We start from the raw sequence: 24,415 nt of genomic DNA on the forward strand, positions 1-24,415 counted from the left end.
CCTGAGGGGTTTCCTTTGTAGTCACAAGTTCATCGCAGCTCCAGCTCAGAACTAGCACCCAGTCTTTGGGGCCTCAGTAGGCCCAGTCTTTCCAATCCTACTCTAAGGATTGGGGCGCTCCATGGACCAGGGATACTGTCCATTGCTAAGTCAGGAAGAAGGCACTGAGCCATTTTAAAACCAAGCTATTTATCCAAAAATCCTTTTAGGCTCTTGGTCACTGGAGAATCCAGTCTGAACTGCCTTCCTCTCGGGAGGGAGGGAGGGAGTGTGTGTGTGTGTGTGTGTGTGTCTACAAAGCACCAATAACAAAGGAAATATATTAGCATCCCCCTGCTCCCAGAGACGGGAGATAAAATTGTACATGTGTTATTGTGGAATTTTAATACAGTGGACCCCTGATTCAGTAAGGTTTAACTTTATTGAATTAAGTTCATTCAGGATATTGCAGGAGACTGCTATATCTACTGCTTATCAATATAATTCCGTAAGTGGCAGAATGATAATCTGTTCTCTCGTGGATTTAAAGTTATCTACCCTGATCTCCATACTGGAAGTTTGTCTTTATATTTTTTGTATATTGATATTGGTCTATATTTGTAGGGTATTTTTTTAGTAACAGACACCTAATTCAATGGATTATGGCCCCTGCTGTTTGGTAGGGGTTTAACTTTTATAATCATGACCAGTGTGGGACTTGGAAGTGCCAACCAACCTTTTCCTGTACTCCTGTGTGTCATTGTACGCCTTCCTTGAAGGACAGCTGCCTAGAACAGTGTGAGGAATCCATTTCCATGGAAATATTTGGCACAACAAAATGTTATGCTGAGTTACTGATGATCTTTTAATCATTGTTCTGCTCTGTATGCCCACAGGCAGACATTTGCTTGGCCGGCGGAGTGGAAAATTAAGTGGTAGCAGCCTTAAGAGTTTTTGCCTGGATGTTTGGGAAAGGATTTTCTTTTTGGTACCACTTGCAGGATTCTGAGGTCTTTGCTTTACTTAAAAGCTATTGCTACAGTTGCATTTGTCTCCAGATTGTTCCAAAGTTGCTTAGATTGATAGCCATGCTAAGTTGTACACGCACCTCAAAGAGCTTAGTGTGCTCATTACTGCATGATGTCAGAACTAGTGGTGAACATTTGTTCAATTGTAACACTTGTATACTATTATGTACTATTATAGGAATGAGGAGAAATAGTGTTGTAGCTATTTGACAAATGCTGAATTTTTACCAGTGATGGCTGTACTAATATGGATGTGACAAGAAGGATGGTCTGGTGATTAGGGCACTAATTTGGGACTCCAGACACCCTGCTCTACCACAGTTGTGCTGAGCTATGCAGGGTCCATGCTTCTGCCAAAATTGATGGTGGAGACCAAAAAGCGGTGTGTGGAATTCTGGGAATTTTTAAAAGGTGTGGAAATTACGGGATGCGGAAAGCAATTTGGGATGGAGAAAGTGGAGTGGTGGGAACTTGATTATAGCTCTCAGAAATCCCTGGCCAAACCACTGGTATCCCACAAAGCACTGCAAAAATGTCCCAGAAGGCATTAAGCTGGACAGCAGTGTGGTTCACACTGGGATACCTTCCCATGATTCATTGCATTTTACCTCGATGCAAGCACTCATGGTGAATAAGTGCGGTGTCGGTGCAAGCACCCAAGTAGGCACATGCCCAAGTGATATACAAAGGTCAGCAGCTGAACACCGACATAACTCGCGTTGACAGAACTTTGTGTTGTTGACGTGGCCTGAGATGTTAACGCAGCTTAGCAACGTGTGTTTAAAATACAACTTTTTTCCCAATGAAGACAAGACCCTTGGGCCTCAGTTCCTCTTCTCTGAAATGGGGATAATAGAGTTTTTCTAACACTTAGAGGTATTGAAGATAAATCCTTTAGCAAAAGATAGAATCCAAACATCTCAGTCTTATGGATTTGTACTGCTGCCCATCACCATAGTATCAGAGCAGCTTCAATGTAAATTCAGTAGTAATAGTGAAGTGGATTTTACGGAGTCTCCAGCACTTCTGCTATTTTAAGGGGGGGCGGGGAGGAATCTCTGCTGGGAGAGTGAGAGGCGTAGAGTTTGTATTTTGGGTCTTATTCCTTTTTTTCTGTTGGTGGGGGTTTATTAGTTAAAAGAGGGTGTCAGTGCTGAGTGCCATTCTTATGGTGGAAAGGATTTTTTGAAGATGATAGTTTTGCAGTGTTTCCTAAACACGGTTAGACTCTGGATTTGCCTGATTGCCTCTAGAAATTTGTTCTATAGTTGGGTCCCCTCCATCCAGAATGCTTTATTCCCAGCTCTCACATACTTTGTCCTGGGCTTGGTGATGTGCATTGTCCCAGAGGAGTGCCGCTGTTGTGTTGGTTCACAGATCAAAATTTAGTCTTCAATTTAATTGGGGCTTGATCCATTAATGGCTTTGAAAACTAGGACTGCAGTTGACTGGGAGAGATTCTATAGTAGTGGGGGCCATATAAATACCTCTGATAAATAGATGAAACAGATATGTGTTTAAGTAATACAGCATATTCGTTCTACTGACTGCTTTTGTAATGCCAACAGACCCCGGTCGTCGGGATTGAACCCGGGACCTCTGGAGCTTAGTGCATGAGCCTCTACCGCATGAGCTAAAAGCCAATGGAATCTTAGCTAAGGCTCATTAATTTCTAAGTGGTCTCGGTGCCACTAGATGAGACAGAACACCACACCGAGGTCGTGTGTGGGTTACACGTTAGCTTCCCTTTTTTCACAGATGAAAGAAGTCACACTTTTCCCCCTACAAACTAACTGCCAGTCTCCATCTTTTTGCGGTCCCTACTTACAGCCCAGTGCTTTTTCTTATTCATTTTTTATTAAGCAGGTCCTGTGTATGAGAAGTTACTTAATTAGGGCATCAGACGTTGTCTGAGAAAATGTGTCTTCAGGGGAGTCAGACCATTGTAATTTTGCCTTTCATCTCTATTTCAAAGGCAAAAAGATTCTTATTACGCGCCATTTGAAGCAGTTTGTTTTGCTGAACTACGGTAACTCTCCGAGAAGGCAGACTTGTTGAGGCTTGCTATTGCATACTTTAAATTGCTGATTGCCACAGTAAGAAACAAATTTTATACCTAGGAGCCACACACTTTTATAGCAGCCCCACCTTGTGCTGAGATCCTGTCTGTGCTCCCAAGCTAAACAGCCTTGAACTTGGTCTCGGTATGCAAAGACCATCTCCGTGGAAACTCAGGGTGTTGCCCAGGTAATCAGGTAAACCAGGGTGTTGCCCCGGACCTAAACCAGGCCTCAAAATACAGCGCTCTGCTGGTACCATCTTTCTGAGAGACACAACGCTTATGTGCATTAAAGATACCGCTGTACCTTTTGTTTTTCATAAGGCACTCCACTAGCCCCGTCAAATTCAAATCTGGTAATTCTGTCTTTCAAATGCCTTCTTGTCTATTAACTTTCTGGCCTAGATTATCACTTAGGCTGTGTCTACATTGCCACTTTCAGAGCTAAAACTTTTGTTGTTTAGGAGTGTGAAAAAACACCCCCCTGAGCGACAAAAGTTTTAGCGCTGAAAAGTGCCAGTAGAGACAGCGCTTTATCCCCGGGAAAGCTACCACCGTCGTTTGGGGTGGGTTTTTTTTAATGGCTGGGAGAGCTCTCCCCCAGTGATAAAGCGTGTCTACACTGCCCACGTCACAGTGCTGCTGCAGCTGTGTGCTAAATAGCTGCTGTTTAACTCCAGCTGTGGCCTTCATTTAAAATGGTGTGTGAAATCATCTCTGTATAGCTTGTATATGAGTTTAAATTTGAAAAAAACTTCGGGATAAACACTGCTCCTGTGACAAAAAGCCCCACCGCAATTATAAAGTTATGCTACCCTAGCCACAAGCATCCATTGCTAAAGGGTGCAGCTTTCTCTCGAGCACCAGGCGCTCCTCTGAAGATGGAAGAGCTAGCAAGGACCTAAAATGACCAGACTGGTGGTAGAAACCTCAGTGTTTAAACTGATACTGACCATATGCAGAGAGAGAAAGCTAATAGTAATAAATCATGGGTACCTGTCAGTTGGAGCAGTATCCATTCCACTTGTCCTCTGTAGGGCTCATATATTTACAAGTCAATCTGGTAGTTTAATTAAAAAAAACCCAAACAAACCTTCCCTCGATGGTCCTGGCTCGATTAAGCTTATTCAAAACAAATTATTATTAATTTATCCTGCGGTGAGGATGCTTCCCGGGTGGTTTGTGTGGAATGGTTTAGGATTAGAGCCACTGCGTAAACGTGAACTGTTATTTGAGTGCTGGGGGTATGCTTAAGACTGCACAGAACACAGAGGAAGACATGATCCCTTCCCCAAAGAATTTATAATCTGAACTTGGTGAGCTGGACCTACTTTCTGTGGTGCAGTTGGAATATGGTGTTCTTCCCTCTGGACCTCTTTGCTAATTATGGAGTGCTCCCTGCAGTTTCCGTTTAGCTTGGCTGGCTACAGTGAACAATCTCTTCTAGATGTTAATTGGCACAAAATGTAACAAGGATTAGCTAAAACAATGTTTTCCCCTTTGGAGGAATAGTGGTGAGCAGCTACTACGTTGTCCAATTTATATAACTGGATTGTGAATCTGAGGTTACTCATGGGTTTGGGGTTTTTATTTTTTTGGTCATATACAAGGGAGAAAACAGACTGAAACAATTTTATTTAAAAAATTCCAACACCTGATTCTACTATGATGGGGGAATACGTTTTTCTGATTGGAAATCATAGAATCATAGAACTGGAAGGGACCTCGAGAGGTCATCTAGTTCAATCCCCTGCACTCGTGGCAGGACTAATTATCTAGACAAGGGATGGGCAAACTTTTTGGCCTGAGGGCCACATTTGGGTGGAGAAATTGTATGCAGGGCCATGAATGTAGGGCTGGGGCAGGAGGGCGTGCCGGGTGTGGGACAGAGTGCGGTGTGCAGGAAGGGGCTCAGGGCAAGGGGTTGGGTGCAGGAGGGGGTTCAGGGCAGGGGTTTGGGGTACGGGGTGCATCGGGGGCTCGGCATGGGATTGGGGTGCAGGAGCAGTGCAGGGTGCGGCAGGGGGCTCAGGGCAGGGGGTTGTGGGCTCAGGGCAGGGGATTGGGGTGCAGGAGAGGGGGCAGAGTGCAGGAGGGGGCTCAGGGCAGGGGGTTGTGGGCTCAGGGCAGGGGATTGGGGTGCAGGAGAGGGGGCAGAGTGCAGGAGGGGGCTCAGGGCAGGGGGTTGAGGTGCAGGAGGGGTGTGGCAGGGGGGTAAAGGCAGGGGATAGGGGATTCAGGGCAGGGGATTGGGGTGCGGGGTGCAGGAGGGGTTCGGGATGCAGGCTTTGGCCCGGCATTGCTTACCTTGAGCGGCTCTGGGGTGGCAGCAGTGCACAATAGGGCTAAGGCATGCTCCTTGCCTGCCTTGGCCCCATGCCGCTCCCAGAAGTGGTCAGCATGTCCGGCAGTGGCTCCTGGGGGTGGGGCAGGCGGCTCTGCCGTGTGCTGCCCTCGCCTGTGGGTACCACCCCCAAAACTCCCGTAGGCCATGGTTCCCCGTTCCTGGCCAATGGGAGGTGTGGGGGGCGGTGCCTGCAGGCGAGGGAGCACACGTAGTCCTCTGCCCCTTCTCTTCTAGGGGCTGCAGGGACGTGGTGCTGGCCGCTTCCGGGAGTGGTGTGGGCCAGGGCAGGCAGGGAGCCTGCCTTAGCCCCGCTGAGCCGTGGGGCTGGCAATCCTGTGGGCCGGACTGAAAGCCCTGACGGGCCGTATCCGGCCTGCGGGCTGTAGTTTGCCCTCCCCTGATCTAGACCATCCCTGACAGGTGTTTGTCTAACCTGCTCTTAAAAATCTCCAGTGATGGAGATTCCACAATCTCTCTAGGCAATTTATTCCAGTGCTTAACCACCTTGACAGGAAATTTTTCCTAATGTCCAACCTAAACCTCCTTTGCTGCAATTTAAACCCATTGCTTCTTGTCCTATCCTCAGAGGTTAAGAAAAACAATTTTTCTTCCTCCTCTTTGTAACAACCTTTTACATACTTGAACACTGTTATCATGTCCCCTTTCAGTTTTCGCTTTTCCAGACTAAACAAACCCATGTTTTTTCAATCTTCCCTCATAGGTTGTGTTTTCTAGACCTTTAATCATTTTTGTTTCCTTCATTCCTCTCATTGTTAAATATTTCTACCTTCAGTTTCTAGACATGGGATGTTATAAACTACCCTGCTGAACCATCCCTGAAAAATAGGGCAATATAATACATTGAGGCATAACTGATGGTGCTACTGACTTCAGGGCCATCCATATTACAAGGTGCAAGGCTGGAGAGGAAAACCTGTGACTCAAGTGTGGGGAGGGATTTATGTGATGAAACAGAGCTGGTACTTAAAATTTACCTCTTCCCTATGCATACTGACTAAAGCTTAAATTATGCCTAGGCACCGTCTCTCTCGCTTAAGGATTGAATTTTGTCTTGTCTTTAATGGTTCTCCACTAGGATTTCCCAGGAAAAGAGACTTCTCCAATATTTGTAAAGTCATGATGGACTCCAGAGTTCATTTTTGCCAAAGGAAGATGGTAGGCAATGTGGCTTCTGACTATAAGTAGCTTGGGATTTTAGCAACAGCATTTTCAGTAAGTTAGTGACATTTATATAGTTCGTCTCTTTTGAAAGGATTATAGTTTTAGGACCATATCAATGTCTGCTTAGTCTTCCTGTGAGAAAGGATATTGCTTTATGAACCAAATCAATTCTGTGCAGTGCAGCAGCCAGCAGTCAGTGTGACCCTGGCAATAGTGAACAGTTCCTTTGGAAGTACAGTATTACTTGTTTTAGTTGTTCTGGTCCTTCAGGGCTGCATAAAAAAGCATGTGCTGACTAAATGTTGTCTGAAGAATAGAGAAGAATGATAAACCAACTGACAGAAAATGGCAAAGAATTACTGCTAAGGGGTAAGTATCGCACGTAGCATTGATATTAATACTATAAAGGGGTGCAGTGCTCTGCAGGCATCAGTGTGGCTTATTTATGAGGAGTAAAATAGAGGGACTTGTTGAATCACTAATCGCAAACATTTCAAGGCTAAATCACTTGAGTTGTGCAGTTCTCATTGTCGTTGCTATGGCTGTGAAGGTATTATCGCAGTCTTGCAAAATACTGGGAAAGGTGGATTCTGTGATTTCATAGGGCTGGTGTTACACCTGCATACTAAACAAACCATAAAACAAATCTTAAGGAATATTGAACTGAGAATTGCACTTTATATATTTCAAAACATTTTAGTGGCTCATTTTAAAACAGTATTTAATTTGTAAATATCTGGTTTGCTTGTACTAAACCCTTTTCAGATGCAAAAGCTGATGTTATTGGTCATAAGTTATTTTTACATGTTTTATATGCAGTGTCATGTGCAAATTGAGCTGTTCTTAATCAACCTTTATTTTTCCAGGTAAAATCCATTAAGTACAAAGTCTTGGGTATAGTGGTGACCCAGCATTGAGATGGATAACATTATATTGTAGGCTAAAAGATGTGGTGAACAATTTTGTCTGTTTAAACTATCTATAAATGTTAATAGCTTGGTTTTCCTACTGGGCTTTAAGCTGTCCTGGTTGATGGAGACATATCTGTGATAATGATGTACAAGAGTAAATGTATCAGTGTAACCTCTGGAATTCAATTCTGTGTTTAAAGTACAATGTGATCCCTTATTCATGCTTAAAAGCAACTCAGATAGAAATCAGAGATCCCAGGCCGAAGTCTACCCTATCCTACACACCATACAGTCCCCCTTGGTGCATGAGGTATAATCCAGGACAGATTTGGCTTTTCCCTGTGACCATATCTTAAAATAGAGGATAAACCTGGAGTAGCAGTCAACATTTCCTCAACAGCTCCTCCCTCAACCTTCTCCTTCAGTGAAATGGGTTTTGAAGTCCAAGATGGTGAGCTGTTGCTGAACTCAGAATGGCTTCTTTTCCCCTCTGCAGTCATGTCACTGTCAGTACTTATCTCAGTGTGTATATAAAATAAAGTTGTATCCTATCAGATAAAATTCCATTTTTATTTCCTGCTATTCACAATTTGAGATGTATTTAATGTAGTGAATAAGAAAAAGTATTAAACTCTTCAGTATGCTAGACTTCAACAGGAGTCTTTGATCTGTGGAGCCTACAGAGATGAATCACCAAAAGGTTGACTGCCTTAAGATGCAACTTAATTTACATTTTTCAATTCTGAAAAAATATCAACAGGTTAAAAATCTAATCTTACAGCCATGGTAACTGTTTTTACATTTTTAAAGAAAAATGCCTCTGACAATTTAACTATTGATCAAAATGCAGTTGAAGCAAAAATAAATCAGTATTCTTCATCAGATTTGTGACGTAAACTGCTTATGGAGATAGTGTAAATGTGTTATAGCCAGAAACTTGTATTATGTAAAACATTTTAATGCAAACATTATTCACTGTTGTCTAGAGAGAACCAACCATGTTTTTCTAATAGGTTCTAAATTCTGTTGTCTGATAATTTAGTCACCTTGGAATCTTATTTAAATAATTGGATTATGATTTCTTTTGCCTTTTAAAGCAGTTTAAAGCCAATAACTTCAAAAATAAATAGAATGTGATTTTTCAGTTGTGCAGTTTAAATTTGGAAATCTCTGAAGAAAATAAACAATTGCTAATTGAGTAGTTTGCCATGGAACTTTACCAAGGCTTTGGGAAGTATGTTTATCTAATAGAAGTCCTCATGCTAGTCTCTGTAGTAATGGAACCAGAAGAAGTTTAGTAAACAAGAGCAAGCAGTTAAAGGACAGTTCCATTTCCAGTTAAACCTTACAGTACCATGATGTGTGACTATTGGAAGTATATTCCTCAAATAGTAGGTCATCACACTTCGAATATGTGAATTACTATATCTTTCTACGTAGGCATGAGATTAACATAACATTGAAGTGCACTGGTATTTTTAAACAATAGGCTTGAATAGTTTTGTAGTGTCAAAATATTCCACAGTATGAAGACCAAGACTTTTGGCATACATACTGGCAAAGATTCAGGGTCAGATTCTGCCAGCTTAAAAGCAGTATTGTACTCATCAGGTAGCTGCACTGAAGTCAGTGAAGCTATGAGTTGAGCATATTCTACTTCCTGTGAGTATGGAAGCAGAATCTGGTTTTAAGATAAAGATTTTTGGGAGATTTCAGAGTAGCAGCCGTGTTAGTCTGTATCCGCAAAAAGAAGAACAGGAGTACTTGTGGCACCTTAGAGACTAACAAATTTATTAGAGCATAAGCTTTCGTGGTCTACAGCCCACTGCATCCGAAGAAGTGGGCTGTAGTCCACGAAAGCTTATGCTCTAATAAATTTGTTAGTCTCTAAGGTGCCACAAGTACTCCTGTTCTTATTTTTGGGAGAGTGTCTGTATCTTCCTTCATGTCTGCAAAGTGCCTGATACAGGACTGAGGCTAAAATAATCATAAATACCAAGATCCTCTGGGAGCTGGACGGGGACAGAGAAGATGGAGATAATCAATTCTCAGCCTGTATCTTTTTACTTTTAAACCAAACTTGGAAAAAGTAAGGATCAGCAATATTTTTTTGAGATGGGTGGGAGGAAATCATAACTACCTGTTGAAGCGAACTTGCTGAACTCTGCTTGTGACTCTGAACACTGCTGCAATTTTTGCATCTGAACAATATTTAACTGGATTGCATTTGTTTGATCCCTATCTCTTTTATAAACGTGAATAGGATGGTATAAGGTGGAGTCCGATAACTTTTCCCATATTTCCTAGTCAAAATAGATTTTTAAAAATTCAGTTACACATTGTCACTTATAATTAATTATAATAATTAATGGAGATATCCATCTCCTAGAACTGGAAGGGACCTTGAAAGGTCATCGAGTCCAGCCCCCTGCCTTCACTAGCAGGACCAAGTACTGATTTTTCCCCAGATCCCCAAGTGGCCCCCTCAAGGATTGAACTCACAACCCTGGGTTTAGCAGGCCAATGCTCAAACCACTGAGCTATCCCTCAAACAAAGTTTTTGGAGAGTTTTGTAGTTTTCTCAAAAACAAATAGCAACTTGGAAGTTTGCTACTAAGTTTCCACTTTGTATCAGAAAATACAGAAGTCTTGAGATTAGATTACCCAACCAAAATTAACTCTTTTGCCGTGGGTTTGCTATTCCAATCTTAAATTTGCAGGCAATGTACTTGTACCCTCTGCAGGCAGAGTATTGAAACCACAAAGGTTTGGTTTTATAACTGCTTTCACACATTCATATGTTTGAGTCTAAGTGATACTCCTATCAAGGTTTGTATATGTAGACACTCTAGCTCTGTGTCTAATGACTAGTACAGGGGTTCTCAAACTTCATTGCACTGCGATTCCCTTCTGACAACAAAAATTACTACAGGACCACAGGAGGGGGGACTGAAGCTTCAGCCCGCCCAAGCCCCGCCGCCCTGGGCGGGGGGGCCAAACCAAAGCCTGAGCCCTGCTGCCTCAGGCAGGGAGGCCAAGGCCAAAGCCCAAGGGCTTCAGCCCAAGGCAGGGAGCCTGTAACCTGAACCCCGCCACCCAGGGCTGAAGCCGTTGGGTTCGGGCTTTGGCCCTGGGTGATGGGGCTCAGGCTTTGGCCCCAGACCTCAGCAAGTCTAACGCCAGCCCTGGTGACCCCATTAAAACAGGGTCGCAACCCACTTTGGGGTCCTGACCCACAGTTTGAGAACTGCTGGACTAGTATAATTGGTATAACTGAACAGTAGGGTATGCTGGTCCCTGGTATGCAGTCTGTCTTATGAAGATGTCTTTCAGTAGACAGTGTGTGTCAGTAACAGGGTCCGCACAAGCAAAGCACGATCACAAATAAGGCATTTGGTTTTGTGTTTCTGGAGAAATAAATTTGTATTTGATGCATGGCTAGGCTACCCAGGGCCATCCCTAGCCATTCTGGGGCCCTACGCAGCCCCCCCGCACTTACGGTGGCGCGGCTGGGGCCAGGTCGCTGCACTTCCCGCCACCGGTGAGTGTGGGCCTGACCCTGCTGCAGTCCACAGGGGAGTGTGGGCAGGGCTGGGGTGGAGCAGGGGTGGGAAGGGGCGGGGGCAGAGCAGGGGCGGGGGCTTTGGGGAAGGGGTGGAGTGGGGCGGGCTGGGGTGGAGCAGGGGCGGGAAGAGGAGGAGCAGGGGCTGGAGTAGCACGCAGCTGCGTAGGGCACCAGGGAATTTGGTCCCATACTTTGCGTATGGGTAGGGACAGCCGTGAGGCTACCACTGAATTTCTGATGGTCTAGTAAGTTGTCTCCTTGACAATCACCAAGACCTAAATAAAAAGATTGTTAAAACTTTATACAAGAGAGCCTCTTGTGATGCAAAAATGTCATTATCTCCAAAACTCTTCAGTTTACCCCAAACTTTTAAAATTAATTCAACTCTGGTCTAAGACAGGGTGTGTGAAATTTGAGGTAGAACTGATGGACAGGAGAAGGTTAAAACAGGGCCTAAAATTAGTGGAAGCTGGCTTCTAAATTGACCCTTCTTATTGAAACTAGAGGTAGCTATTGCTGCTGGCTAGGACAAGTGTGTCACACACTCCTAGCTGACAGCTGTCAGTCACTAGTGCAGACAAGAGTCCCCCATCTTGCGTCTGGAATCTACATATGCAATCATCACACATTGTAGACTGTAGGAAGTTGCCTTATCAGTGAGTTCAGAAGGGACTCCTTGTAATTATGACATTAGAAGCTTTGCTGAGCTGGTCTTAGCCTGAGAAGCATGTGTCTGGACTTGTCTACACTACAGAGCCTTTGCTGGTATATCTGTGCCAGCAGAGGCCCTTAGTGAAGATGCTGCAGAAGCTGACAGGAGTAATTCTGCCAGCATAGCCACACCACCTCCACAAATGACGTTTGCGAAGATGACAGAAGCACTCTGTTGTGAGCATAGTTGTGTCTACACCGGGGATATAGCTGTGTCAGGTAGGGTACTCTGATATAGGAGTGTGTGACACCCAGGGACCTCTTGATGCCAACTAGCAGAGGGCACAGGGAGTTTTACACGGATCTCCTGGCTCAGATATATGCATAGTAATTCACCAAAGGGTAAGGTCTGTACTCAGAGACAGTAGCCAACCGGTTGTCATAATTGTGATGTGTATATAAGGCGGATATTTAAGAAGCTATGTATATATACTGAAAACTCTGTTCTTAAGGAAGATGATGTGCGTTGGACCGGTTCCTTTCAGGCAGGGGGTAACAGATGCTTATTTCCCTGTCTAGTCATTGTGTATTGTCTGCTTCACAGTGGTGGTCTATTTGCATATTGAGCCTGTTGCTAATCAAAAGGTTGTGAAATTGACAAAAGAGGGAGGCCACAGGAAAAAAAAAACAGCAACGTGTGTCCAGTTGGACAAAGGACTGTGCTGATATATCTGAGGGTACCAACAGACACTCTGCATTTTCCACTGACAGGGCGACTTGTTTCATAAACAGAAGATCACAGACAAGCCTGGCTGTAAAATGCTGAAAGGACTTTGGGTGAGCGTTATTCTTTAAGACAGGGAAGCATCTAGTTAAGTAAGTCTAGGTTCTAGAATGTGTGTTATGATTTTATTTTATATGTAACCATTTGTTTCCAATATTTTTACTTGCTATTACTTGAATCCGTATACTTTGTTAAATAATTTTTTTACTCATCTTCACCATGAACAGCTCTAAGCAGTGTGTGTTAAGTGAAGTGGTGATCTGGGGTGTAACTGGTAAGCTGTCACATACTGCTTCTTTGGGAACAGCGAATCTGTGAATACTGTAAGTATTCAGTGGACCAGAAGCTGGACACTCCAGGGAGATGCTCATGGGTAGGAGTGTGCCTATTGCTAACTTGTAGAAAGAGAGCGGGGCCTGCGCAGGCCAAGAGGGGCGTGCTTGTGTTGCCTGTGGACATTGGAGTTGGGGAGCTGATCCCCTGGCAGGCACAGCAAGGCTTCCTCATGCCAAGGACAGGTGGCACGGAGATGTCTCTTAATCCTGGGTACCCTGGGAAGCGTCATAGTGTGATTTCCCCCTCCTCCTTCTAACTGACATAGCTATGCTGGCAAAACTTTGTAGTTGAGAGAGAGCCTGGAGTGTTGGTTCCTTTTGATGGGAATTGGGTGAGTGCCTGGGTCAGCTGGTCATGTCCAAATCATAGGACTTTTTAAGGACTTACACAGGCTGAAATTGGCAAATCTCTGCACAGAGCCTTGCATATAGGGTGACCAGCTGTCCCTATTTTATATGGACAGTCCCGATATTTGGGGCATTTTCTTTTATAGACGCCTATTACCCCCCAACCCCGTCCCGATTTTTCACACTTGCTGTCTGGTCACCCTACTTGCATAACAAACTGTTCTCACACAACATATCTACCTAAGACTGAACGCTTGTTCACACCCTTAACAAAAAAAAAAGTACTACGTGGTGATGTCTGTCTTAATGCTAAGATATATTTCATGCTTCAGAATGTGAGCTGCTTACATGTGGGGCTGAGAAAGGAATTTCTCTGAACTGCTTTCCTATCCCACATTACAGAGTTGGTTTTTTTTGATGTATTAGGTATTTCCCATTAACAGAGGCAAGGTAGTGGACTAATGCGCTATTCCGGTATGGCAAATCCTGTGAAAATTACTTTGCATTGTACATTAGAAAATTACTTTACAAATGTATTTGATTCTTGTTTCCTAGAGGAAATGGGGTCAGTTTACATGGTCCTTATTCAGGACATTGGAAGCAAGCAAAAACCAGATAAAATGAGATCATTTTGGCGTTGTGGTTTAGAGCACATCTAAACCGAGCAGATTGCTCAGGAAGAGTTGTGATGCTGAAAGTGATTTTGGTCCACTAATGCATCTAACAGAGCAATGCAGTACTCCCAGCGAGAGTATAACAAATACATGAAGCTGTCTCTCCGCAGCAGCCAAATCTAACGATTGATGGAGGTTAAAATAGGATGTCCTTGCAGTGAACTTGACTGTAAACCTCTCAGCTTTTGGTTACTACTGGGGAAGTGTGCAGTATTTGAGAGAGGGCTGAAGTGGGACCCAAAATGTGGCTAGCCATTGGACGAGTGGAAGACTACAGTTTAGAGGCCCATTTATAATGTACACAATCAGTAATTCGTGACTTCTGCATGCTCTTTCAAGCGGCTGGAGCAAATGCTGTATACATGAAGAAGAAAGTGATCCAGATGTGGTTTTGCTATACCCTCCTCATTTTGCAGAAGGCAGGCATCACATGCTATTTCTGGCTGATGGTGCTAGATATTTCTGATGACGTCGGAAGTGTAGCCACCCCAAACGCTAATACTGTGATGAAACGTAAACTTTCAGCCCATTATTGATACACTAATCTTCTGAGTGAGGTCCAGGGAGGGGGGATGATTTTTCCACTTTTGGTTGGAGAAACCCAGGTTGGGGTAAGAATGTTGGAAAAGAGTGATGAGAGGACTGAAGAGGGCAAAAGAGTTTGTCACTTGTTGGGTTCATAGTTAATCTAATTTACATAAAATTAAAACGATCAATCACATGACTTTTATAGATAAAAAGTGCGCCGGCATTTCTACAGAAAGCATTAGAAATATTCCCAGATATATTAAAAATGAACCCATATCCCATTAAGCAGATATTTCTGACAGTAGCATGTTGCAGCTACAAGAGAAACACAAAATCTGTTTGTTGCATTTGCAGTTGCAGACCCTGAGACTTCAAGCAGCAAAGGTACAGTTTAAAAAATGATCTACTAGCTCATTTTTAAAACTTCCAATCTACCAGAGCAACCCTAGAATATAAATAATCAAGACAATTTAAGTACTGCTTGAGACAAAGCTATAACAACTGCCTGAGAGAACAATAATCTCTTACAGCATGGTCCAAAATCTTGAGGAACTAGGTGGGGCAGTATTTTTATTACAATTACCATTCACCACTGCAGACTGTCTGAAAACTGGCTTAAATAACAAGTGCGGTGAATGGGTGGTTCTTTGAGTCTAGTCTCCAGTAGACACTTTCCTATATTTAAAAAGTCAAGAAACATCTCATTTCAGCTTGATGCTCTGTTGCCAAACCAGGTGTTCTTATGGAATCTTGGGATAGTTTGTCTTCTCGTAAAGCCCAGCTCCTGGAGAGGTGTGATTATGTGAGAATCTTTCACATTTAAAAAAAAAAAGAACATTTCTAATCCTCCAGGTGGTGGTAGAAATCTTGTAAACGTAGATCCTTGGAAACTCAAAACCCAGAGGCAAATAAAACTGATTTTGAAGCCAGAGATTTTAAACAATAATCTCATACCGTTTCTTTAGGCATGACCCATGAGTTTTGAATGGTTGGGGTTTGCAATAAGGTAGTCTGCTCAGGAGAGCCCTGTTAAAGGAGTCCAGAAGCTATTGCTGGTTAAGATTTCAGTACATTGGCAGAACCATAAAAAGGAACATGCACAGCTCCTGTGCTTGCTTCAAAACCACTATAATTAAACTAGCCCATTTAAAAGATGATTGGGGAAATTTGTATGCTAACAAATTACAGGAAACCTACCTGGCATTACCATCCTCATTTAGGAGAGCTCTAAAATGACTTATTCAACCATTTTGACTTAAATTATATATTACACTCCCCCCGCTTCCCTCAAGTGGTGATTTACGTGTGGTTTTGATTGTTTACATCTTAGAAATTAGGAGGCCCTGTTAAATGGGCTAGCTCCATTGACTACACCAACTTCTTGGGTTATGAGAGCCCGGGGGTCTTGAAACACAGTAGTCAAAGTGCAGCTTTGAATGTACGCCTGGAGAACTGGCTATACTTCGGTTACATCAGAACTAAATTATTTTACCTCCAGAAATCTGGGGGCTTCAAAGACCCTAGCCCTGCACGGTTTTTATCCAAGGCCTATTTAAACTCATACAGGCTCAAACAGCCTGAATCTTTTGCATTTTTGGTGGTAGCAAGCAGGGTGCTGCTCCTTCCTGGATACCTACCAGTTAAAATGTTGCCATTCAAACAGTTCTAAACAGAGAATAGTTGCTTTGTTTCTAAAACACTTCAAATGATCAAGCTGTATAGCCAAGTAACCATGTAAAAACACTGTTGTGTGGGGCCCTCAGTAAATAGTTCAATATAGAATCTAGTTTTGTAGCCTGCATTCTCCACCCCAAAATGAACTACAACCGTTCTAAGGCTTTTCAGAAATGCTAGTTAACTATCTCTGCAGGACTTGAGATATAACGGTAATAGACTTCTTGTTAATGTAGGGTCTCTTTACTTGAAGGGTTCCAAAAAAAGTCTTATGTACTGTGTGTGTGTATTGTAGACAGATCTGGTAGTACTGTCTCTTAAAGTTGCTCAACACTTCTCATAAATCCCCGTTTTCAGTTGTTCATATCTTTGCCAAACTTCAACAATTTAGGCTGAAATTTTCCATGCTGAGTGACTGCCTCAGTTGGGATTTTTCTGAAAATTTCAGCCAAAACAGTTGAGCTGTTTGTGAGAATGAGGCTAGTGACAAAATGTTGTGCCCATCTTAAAAAATTCAGATGACATTTTCTTTGAAAAGCCTCTAGTGCCCCCAAAGCTTTAGAGCAGGGATTTGAACTTGTTGGGGGGTGGCTTTTGTGCCATGAATGTGCCCTGTGTTATTCCCCTTGAAAATATGCCCACTTTTTTTTAAACCAGAGGAATTTTTTTTTTTAAACACATACTCAGATTTTACACCTGCACTTCTTAGATTTTTAGCAACCGCATTCCCTGAAGATTGTCTGCATTGGGCATATCTTGAGCTAAACAGGACTTTCCCTGCAATTGAGCTGTTACAGGCTCTACCTGGTCTGGGTACCTGAACTGACAGCAGAGAGGCTCTCTCCTGTGCTCTCAACCTGAATGCAAAGGAGACAAGTTAGATCTAAGGTGGGTGGGAGTAGATTGGAGTGGAAACTGTGACTGGAGGATGGTGGGCTAGGAGAGGGAAAATTGCATAGGGAGTGGAGATAGGGAGAGACGGACTGAGAACCAGTGAGGTGGGAAGGAAGACAGCTCAGACTAGAAGTTGGGGTAGAGGGGGAGAATTGGGACTGGCTGGGTAAAGAGAGTGGGATAAAGAGCTGAGGATGATGGGAGATTAGGACTGGGAGCCAGTGGGGACATGTTTATGTTTCAACTGGAGGCCAGAGTTGTGGGGAGAGATGGATAGTGTGAGGAGTTGGGAGTGATGGTGGTGAAATTAGGAATAGCTGGGCAAGGGGACTGTAATAAGAAGTCGGGGTAGGGAAGAGATGGGACTGGGACAGGCACAGGTTGGAGGGCTCAAGGCAGAAGGTGGTCATGGAGGTGTGAAAAGAGCAGAATAGTTTGGGTCTACTAGAGCACACTCCCTTCCAGAGCCTGGAATGGAACTCAAGATTCTTGCCAGCAAATCTGTGAAAGCAGCTGGCAAAGTTTATCATCAACTTTTAGTGCTGGTCCACATAGAGGATGACAACATACTACTGCTACCAGTAATTCCATTAGCTGAAGTGGCAGAGGTCTGTATGCTGGATCTGAAGGTTCCAGTGTTCCTGATGAGCCACGTGGCTGTTGATATGGCGGCACCTGTTGAACTGTAGACTTAATTCCAGCAGAAAAGGGCCACCCAATCAGTTATTTTTAGTGGATAAAACAAACTGCTTTGCCTATATCTGGATATCTTTTTGCTAGTTGTTTTGCTTTTACTAACCAAAACAAGTGGACGCACAATGTCTCTCTACTTTCCAGCAAACCAGCTGCGCTTTTTCCAAACCCTTCCCCTGATGAGAACGGTGCTGAAATAACAAGATAGGAATTTCTTTTCGCTATAACAATTATCCAACTAAACATGTTGAATGTTTAAACACACTTGAAAGCATGTGATGCTGCACACGGATAGGAGCCTTCTATTTAGCTTGCCAACTACTTATCCAGTTGGGTTTATTTTTGTAATTTTGTGAAACGCGTCCAGGTTTCATAATATCAAAACAGATACTTCACTTATGTAGTGCTAATTCAACAGAGGCTAACCCAGTTGATTTAAATTGATTTAACCACAGTTGAATTGTAAGATCTAATTTTGAAGAAATGTTTTCAATCTCTCAATCTTCTGCTTTTTCTTACAAATTCAACACACAATTCCCTCTTTTAACTTGTAGGATATGGTCTTTGATATTCTTTCACTTTCTTTAGTAGTTTAGTTTTTTTAAATTAGTGACTAGAACATTGGTTCCCAAACTTGTTCCGCTGCTTGTTCAGGGAAAGCCCCTGGCGGGCCGGGCCGGTTTGTTTACCTGATGCGTCTGCAGGTTCGGCTGACCGCGGCTCCGAGTGGCCGCAGTTCGCTGCTCCAGGCCAATGGGAGCTGCTGGAAGCAGCGCGGGCCGAGGGACGTACTGGCCGCCGCTTCCAGCAGCTCCCATTGGCCTGGAGCAGCGAACCGCGGCCACTGGGAGCTGTGATCGGCTGAACCTGCGGACGCAGCAGGTACACAAACCGGCCTGGCCCGCCAGGGGCTTTCCCTGAACAAGCGGCGGAACAAGTTTGGGAACCACTGGACTAGAATATCTTTTAGGTTATATTTGTTTTCTTTTAGGGACATGAACCTGTAAACACCTGTGCCTTGTGTATTGGACCTGTGAAACACATGGAATGCAGTTCAGAGTGCTAAAGAAAAGATGTGAATTTAAGAAATGCTGATCACCTACAGCTCCAATGGTAGCTGCAGATGCTGAGAATTTCTGAAAACCTGAACCATTGTTCTGTTGTGCAGAATATCACATCATTTTATGCTGCAGTGCGCTTAAAAAGTTTTAATACTGAAACTATTTTAAAACTTTCTTTAGGTTCTCTGTGCTGTGCTAAATTTTCTTGCACATTGTACAGTATATAAAAGCTATGAAATATTTGTTTGTACAGCACCCAAATGTGCTAGATGCTAGTTTAGACTCTTAAGAAGAGTCTTTATCCCAAAAAGCTTGTAATTTTATATGAACAAAAACATGAGGGGGAAGGGATTAGTGCAGTGGTGGGCAACTTGCGGCCCGCATGCAGCCCGTCAGGGTAATCCACTGGCGGACCGTGAGACAGTTTGTTTACGTTCCCGGCCAATGGGAGCTGTGGAAAACAGTGGCCAGGACGTCCCTGCAGCTTGTGCCCCTCCCATTCGCCGGGAACGGTGAACTGTGGCCACTGGGAGTGGCGGGTGGCCGTGCCTGCAGTCGGTCAATGCAAACAAATTGTCCTGCGGCCTGCCAGCGGATTACCCTGATGGGCCGCAGGTTGCCCACCACTGGTTTAGTGCAACCGAGAAAGTGCATATTTACTTACAGAATTTAGTTTGCAATAAAATAGAAGGAAAATACTTGTTAGTTGACATGGTATTATCTTAACTAGGCTGCAACAATGCTTACTAAATATTTTTTGAATCAGCTTGATTAGATGTGTGTAATTTGTTTGTGTACTTATTGCTTAAGCAGAAAATCGTGTTACAAATCAGCAATAGTCTCTAACTGTGAGTGCTCTCAGGAACTGTCTTTTCTGATTCATCATAATACTCTACTAAAAAAAAAAAAAAAAAAGTAAAAATGAAACTGTCAAGGTTATTAGGCCCAAGACATCATCTTGGCAGTGGTCCCACCTGTAAACTTCCCCTTGAGGCAGTTTTGTATTACTCCTTGTCTTTTTAAAAAAAGATTACTTTCAACACAGAAAGCAATATCAATGACGGTTTCAATTTCTCTGTGTCATGGTAAATGAAACATAACTAACACAGTTATGCCATTTTAAAATTATATGCTGAACACAAATTGGGATTTTAAAAATTGAATAGAACAGCTTATTAAAATTGAATAGAACAGCTGTTGAATAGAACAGTCTTCCTCGGGGAGTTGAGATGCTCCTCAGATTTTACCTCCATTCCAAACTTACCAAAAACTACTACTTTTTTCTTTCTGCAGGTCATGGCAACCATAAAGAAAACAGTCCTTTTCTCAACAGTTCTGAAGCTGGCAAGGGAAGTGATTATTATGACAGAAACTTGGCCTTGTTTGAGGTAAACTTTAATTTTGCTTTCCAGACCACTGGGCATGAGCATTTTTGATCTTGAGTTATGGAGAATAGAAGATAAGGTCTTTATCTCTTTCTTCTGTAGAGGGAGGGGATGGAGACTTTCAAAGCTACAACTGGCAAGTAGATGCCTAATTCCCATCTAAAGTCAAGCAGTCAGACACCTAAATGCCATTTGTGCCTTTTAAAAACCTTTTAAAAGTGTTGGGTGGCTTTTGGTATGTCACGCCTGTTAATACACACTTATAATGCCACTGTCCAAGGCAGTGTCTGTGGGCGGTTGTTCTGCCGGTGATGTGGGGAGTAGAAAGCAGAGGGAACAGTTGGAATCCCAGGTGCCATGCACTCACATGTAACTGTCGCTACTTCAGCCTCTCTGCTGTCAGGACCTAGTGCCAGAAGGTTAAACATTGGGAATGGGGTTCCAGAGATTGGGAACAAGGAATGACATGAGCTACAGATTAGGGATGGGTGGGAAAAAATAGCATGTTTGGGCGTTGATGCCCAGGAGGCTCTGAAGAACCCAGAAGATCAGGTTCAATACAGCAGCACCACACTGACCCAATCTACCAGCATCTGCTATTATTCGCTTTTGCCAGCTAGCTGGTTGGTGGCTTCTCCCATGCACAACTCTTTTTTTTGGCTTGCGGTTAGTTTTTGCATCATACCGTGTATGATAGCAACCAGCTACTGAGCTACAGGATCAGGAATGGACAACATGATAAATAAGTCTGGGATAAAACCCCAGTCATACCGTGAAACCCTTTCCTGACCGGCCGCTGCTGTATCATGTGTCTGGTTGAGGAGTGTGCCTCTTCACCCTTTAGCAAGTTTGACATGCTGAGAGTATGTTTTGAGGTTCACACAGCACAGAGGAGGAGTAACTTCTTATCGGTACCACTTTTTTGTCTGCAGATTGGTTGCTCAGGCTTGGTTTTTTTGTTTTGTTTTTGATTTGCGTGGCTGGGTTAGCAGGGCATTGATTTACATGGGGAAGGCCATAATTTTGTAATGGAAAGCTCTATAAATGAAGGCCAGAATTTTCAGATTTAGTGCCTAAAGTTGGTTATTTAGGAGTCCTAATTTTCAGTGGTCCTGAGCACCTGCAGTTCCTATCAACTCCAATTATAAGTATGGCTGTTCAGTGCCTCTGAATCAGGCTACACAGGTGGCTAATTTTAGGTAGTCATCTTTGAACTCGCGTGTGTGTGTGTGTGTGTGTATTTTGTTTAAAGAAGAAGGTAGTAATTCCAGGGCCCTAAGAATCCATTAATCTTCCCATTTGCTTCCAGTTTTCTCCTGTCACTGCATGTTGTTTGTGCTACTCCCATAGAATCCAAAGAAGCAAGAATCCTCGACTTTTTCTTGAAGGGAGAATTATCAGCCCTCCATTCAGATGCCTCAGTTCATGAGAAAGCATGTGCTGAGCTTTCTTAAGCATTCCCTTTCCCAACAGGCCATTTAGATTAGCTGCTGCTGAGCCGCTGCTCCATCAGGTCACAAAAGCTCCATTTTAGCACAAGCTGTTTCCACGGTGATGACCCGTCACGTAGAGGCTTGTGCTGAAGAAGTCTAGTGCCTGTAAGACGGAACCAGTCTCAATGCACACCTCCAGTTCTTGCCACTCTCGCTCTGAGCAAAACCTTAACTGAGACTTCATGGACAGATAACAGATGATTACTTCTCTCAAATGCATGTCTGCCAGGAAAGATATCTTAATCTGGTGGACGCTGGAGTTTTGCTTTTGAGTGGGCTTGGGCGTATTGTGGGTGGCTGTGTTAGAACAAAGGGACTTTGTATATTTGCAGGATCTGTGGGTCTGTGTGGCTGATAAATTATGATGGCTGAGGTTGGAGTTGATGAGAATGTTGGCTTCACTGGTGACTTCCCTGATTTTTAGTTATTGCAGTAGTAGGGTTGGCACTTGAGAAAATTTTAACCTGACAGGTGTGCTCTGTGTGTGGGGCAGGCACAAGGGGAGGCGCAGAACAGAAAGTTCAGAACAACAGAACTATTTTAAGGATCTTAAGGAGATAATGCAGAAAAGAATACAGACAGAAGACAGAGAAGAGAAGCTGTAAGAGTGAGAGTAATCAGAGTACTCTATAAACACTTCCCAAAAGATCCCAGCTGGTATAAAAATGAGACAAGTGGCTCACCCCCAGAAGATAGGATGAAGGTGCAGTATGGGGGGAATGTGCCTGCTTGCCTCTCCTCGAGCGCATTGGTGCAAAGTACCAACACACTGGCTCTCCCCACCCTCAAAGACAGCCACAGAGTAAGAGGAATTCTCCTGGATGTGGGGAATTTAGGGAGAGGGGATTGTGAGACCTTCATACATTCAAACAAACATACAAATTTTAGGAGGCTTAGCTAACCTCAAACCTCTCAGAGGCCCTGGATTAGATATTGATCATATTAAATCTACTGGAATGTGCCCATAACACTGCAATGGCTGGGCCTCTGGGCACCGGATCTCTGGCTTAGTTGAAGAATTGTCCCTGAAAATGTTTTTTTAATGTTAACCCAAGATATGCATAATAGTCAACTGCAAATCTTTCACTTTCCTGAAATCCTGGAGTTCAGAGCTCTTTTTCCCTTGCACTTCATTGCCAATTCATGACAAGTAGAAGGTGAGTCCCTATTGTCTTTGACTCCCCATAACTGTAAACCTTTCCTAAGACAGCTTTCAAAGCCCAAATGTCCTCTAGTCAAATCAGACAAAATGAATATTTCATTTATTCTACTGCAGCCTCTTTCAGTGAGTTTATCTCCAGCCCTGCCAAAGGGCTATATGATCCGCCCTGTTCTTTCTGACCGCTTTGGCTTACATAAGTTGTTTTCCTCCACAGGAGGAACTGGATATACGACCAAAGGTATCTTCTCTGCTTGGTAAGTTGGTCAGCTACACAAATCTCACTCAGGGAGCCAAAGAACATGAGGAGGCGGAAAGTGCTGAAGGTTCAAAGAGGAAAGTATCAAAAGTAAGTAGAACTTCTCTCAATGGCCAGCTTGTAACTGAGATTGCTTATGTGTGCAGTTGGAGAGTTCTGAAATTCCTTGTGCTTCATCACCATTTCTGAATAAGGATCTAATCCTCTTCCCCCCACCCCCACCATGGAAGCCATGACATGACATGGCTTCATTGGGAGCAGGACTGGGCCCCAAATGAACGCAGTGAGTTACTTGTAATTTCTTGTTTCTAGACTGAGAAAATCAGAGGTGAAGTAATGCTTAAGCAATCTAGTCATTCCAGTGCACTTGGATAGTCTTAGTATTATTATTCTCTGGAAGTTTGATTAAGTAGGTCACAATGTCACAAAAATCATTCATTTAAATCTTACCGCCTGTTTCTGCCACCCTTATTCACCTGAAATAGAAACTTAGTCTGTGAGTTGTCACATTGAGTTCAAAACCATTTTTAGAGGCGGAAGTGTGTGTGTTTAGGCTTCCTGTTTGAGCCCCATTTCTAATAACACTGTAGCAGGTGAGGTTTAGTGACCTGATTTGAGGGTGCTGTGCACCAGCAGCTCCCTTTATCCTCTGTAGGGGCTGCAGTTGTCCAGTATCTCTGAAAATCAAGCCATTTGCTTCAACAGGGTACAAAAAATCAACACATTAAGGCTAAACTTCCTATTTAAAGGTCTTGCTGCTTTGCTTGCAGGTTTTCAAGCAAAGGTTCAGCAAAAGGTTTTCAAGTAAACTGCTGTGAAATGTGAACAGTACAGATTTATTGTCATCCTGTGTTGCCATACGTACAGAAATCTGAAAAAAGACAGAGGCAGTAACACTGAAGACTGCCAATTCACTTTCAAAGGGAATGCATGTTAAAGCCATGCCAAAGGTCTGATTCCAGCACCCTCACTCCACAGGTAGTCCCTTCTGATTTCAGTGGAGTCACCAGACCCAACACCTGTTAAAAAAATTAGTTGAATCTGGGACCAGAAGCATGAAAATGCCTCAGTGTTATGGTTATTATGATGTCGCTAAAGGACAGAGTTAGCTTATTTAGGTGTTTGTGCATTTTGATACCTTAATGTATTTGGATTCCCTTTTAGGCATACCCTTAACTATATATTTATATGCAATAGTTAAGGTTATGCCTGAAAGGGAATATATATCAGTTTGTTTGTCTGGGCATAATACTAAAATCATGCATGAGCGGTTGTCTTTTCCTGTTAATTTATGGGAGTGCCTAATTTCAATTGATTATTCAGTCTGTTCTTCCTAAAAAATTGGGAGAAATTACTCTAATAAAGAATGTAGAGAAATAGTGTAGACAAAATCCTTAACTTTTTGA

At 43.2% G+C, this 24,415-nt stretch overlaps 1 protein-coding gene across 2 annotated transcripts in view; it reads left to right on the plus strand.

Moving 5' to 3' along the window:
• The window catches only part of SLC12A4 (solute carrier family 12 member 4), a 76,395-nt gene that overhangs the window by 14,078 nt on the left and 37,902 nt on the right, over positions 1-24,415 (plus strand). For both annotated transcript variants that reach the window (XM_008166912.4, XM_008166914.3), the window contains exons 2-3: positions 20,007-20,101; positions 22,968-23,099. In XM_008166912.4, the coding sequence (XP_008165134.1) occupies positions 20,007-20,101; positions 22,968-23,099 (227 nt within the window). The remainder of the gene's footprint in view (positions 1-20,006; positions 20,102-22,967; positions 23,100-24,415) is intronic.

This window comes from Chrysemys picta, chromosome 14, assembly GCF_011386835.1.
Source record: "Chrysemys picta bellii isolate R12L10 chromosome 14, ASM1138683v2, whole genome shotgun sequence".
Lineage (NCBI taxonomy): Eukaryota > Metazoa > Chordata > Testudines > Emydidae > Chrysemys > Chrysemys picta.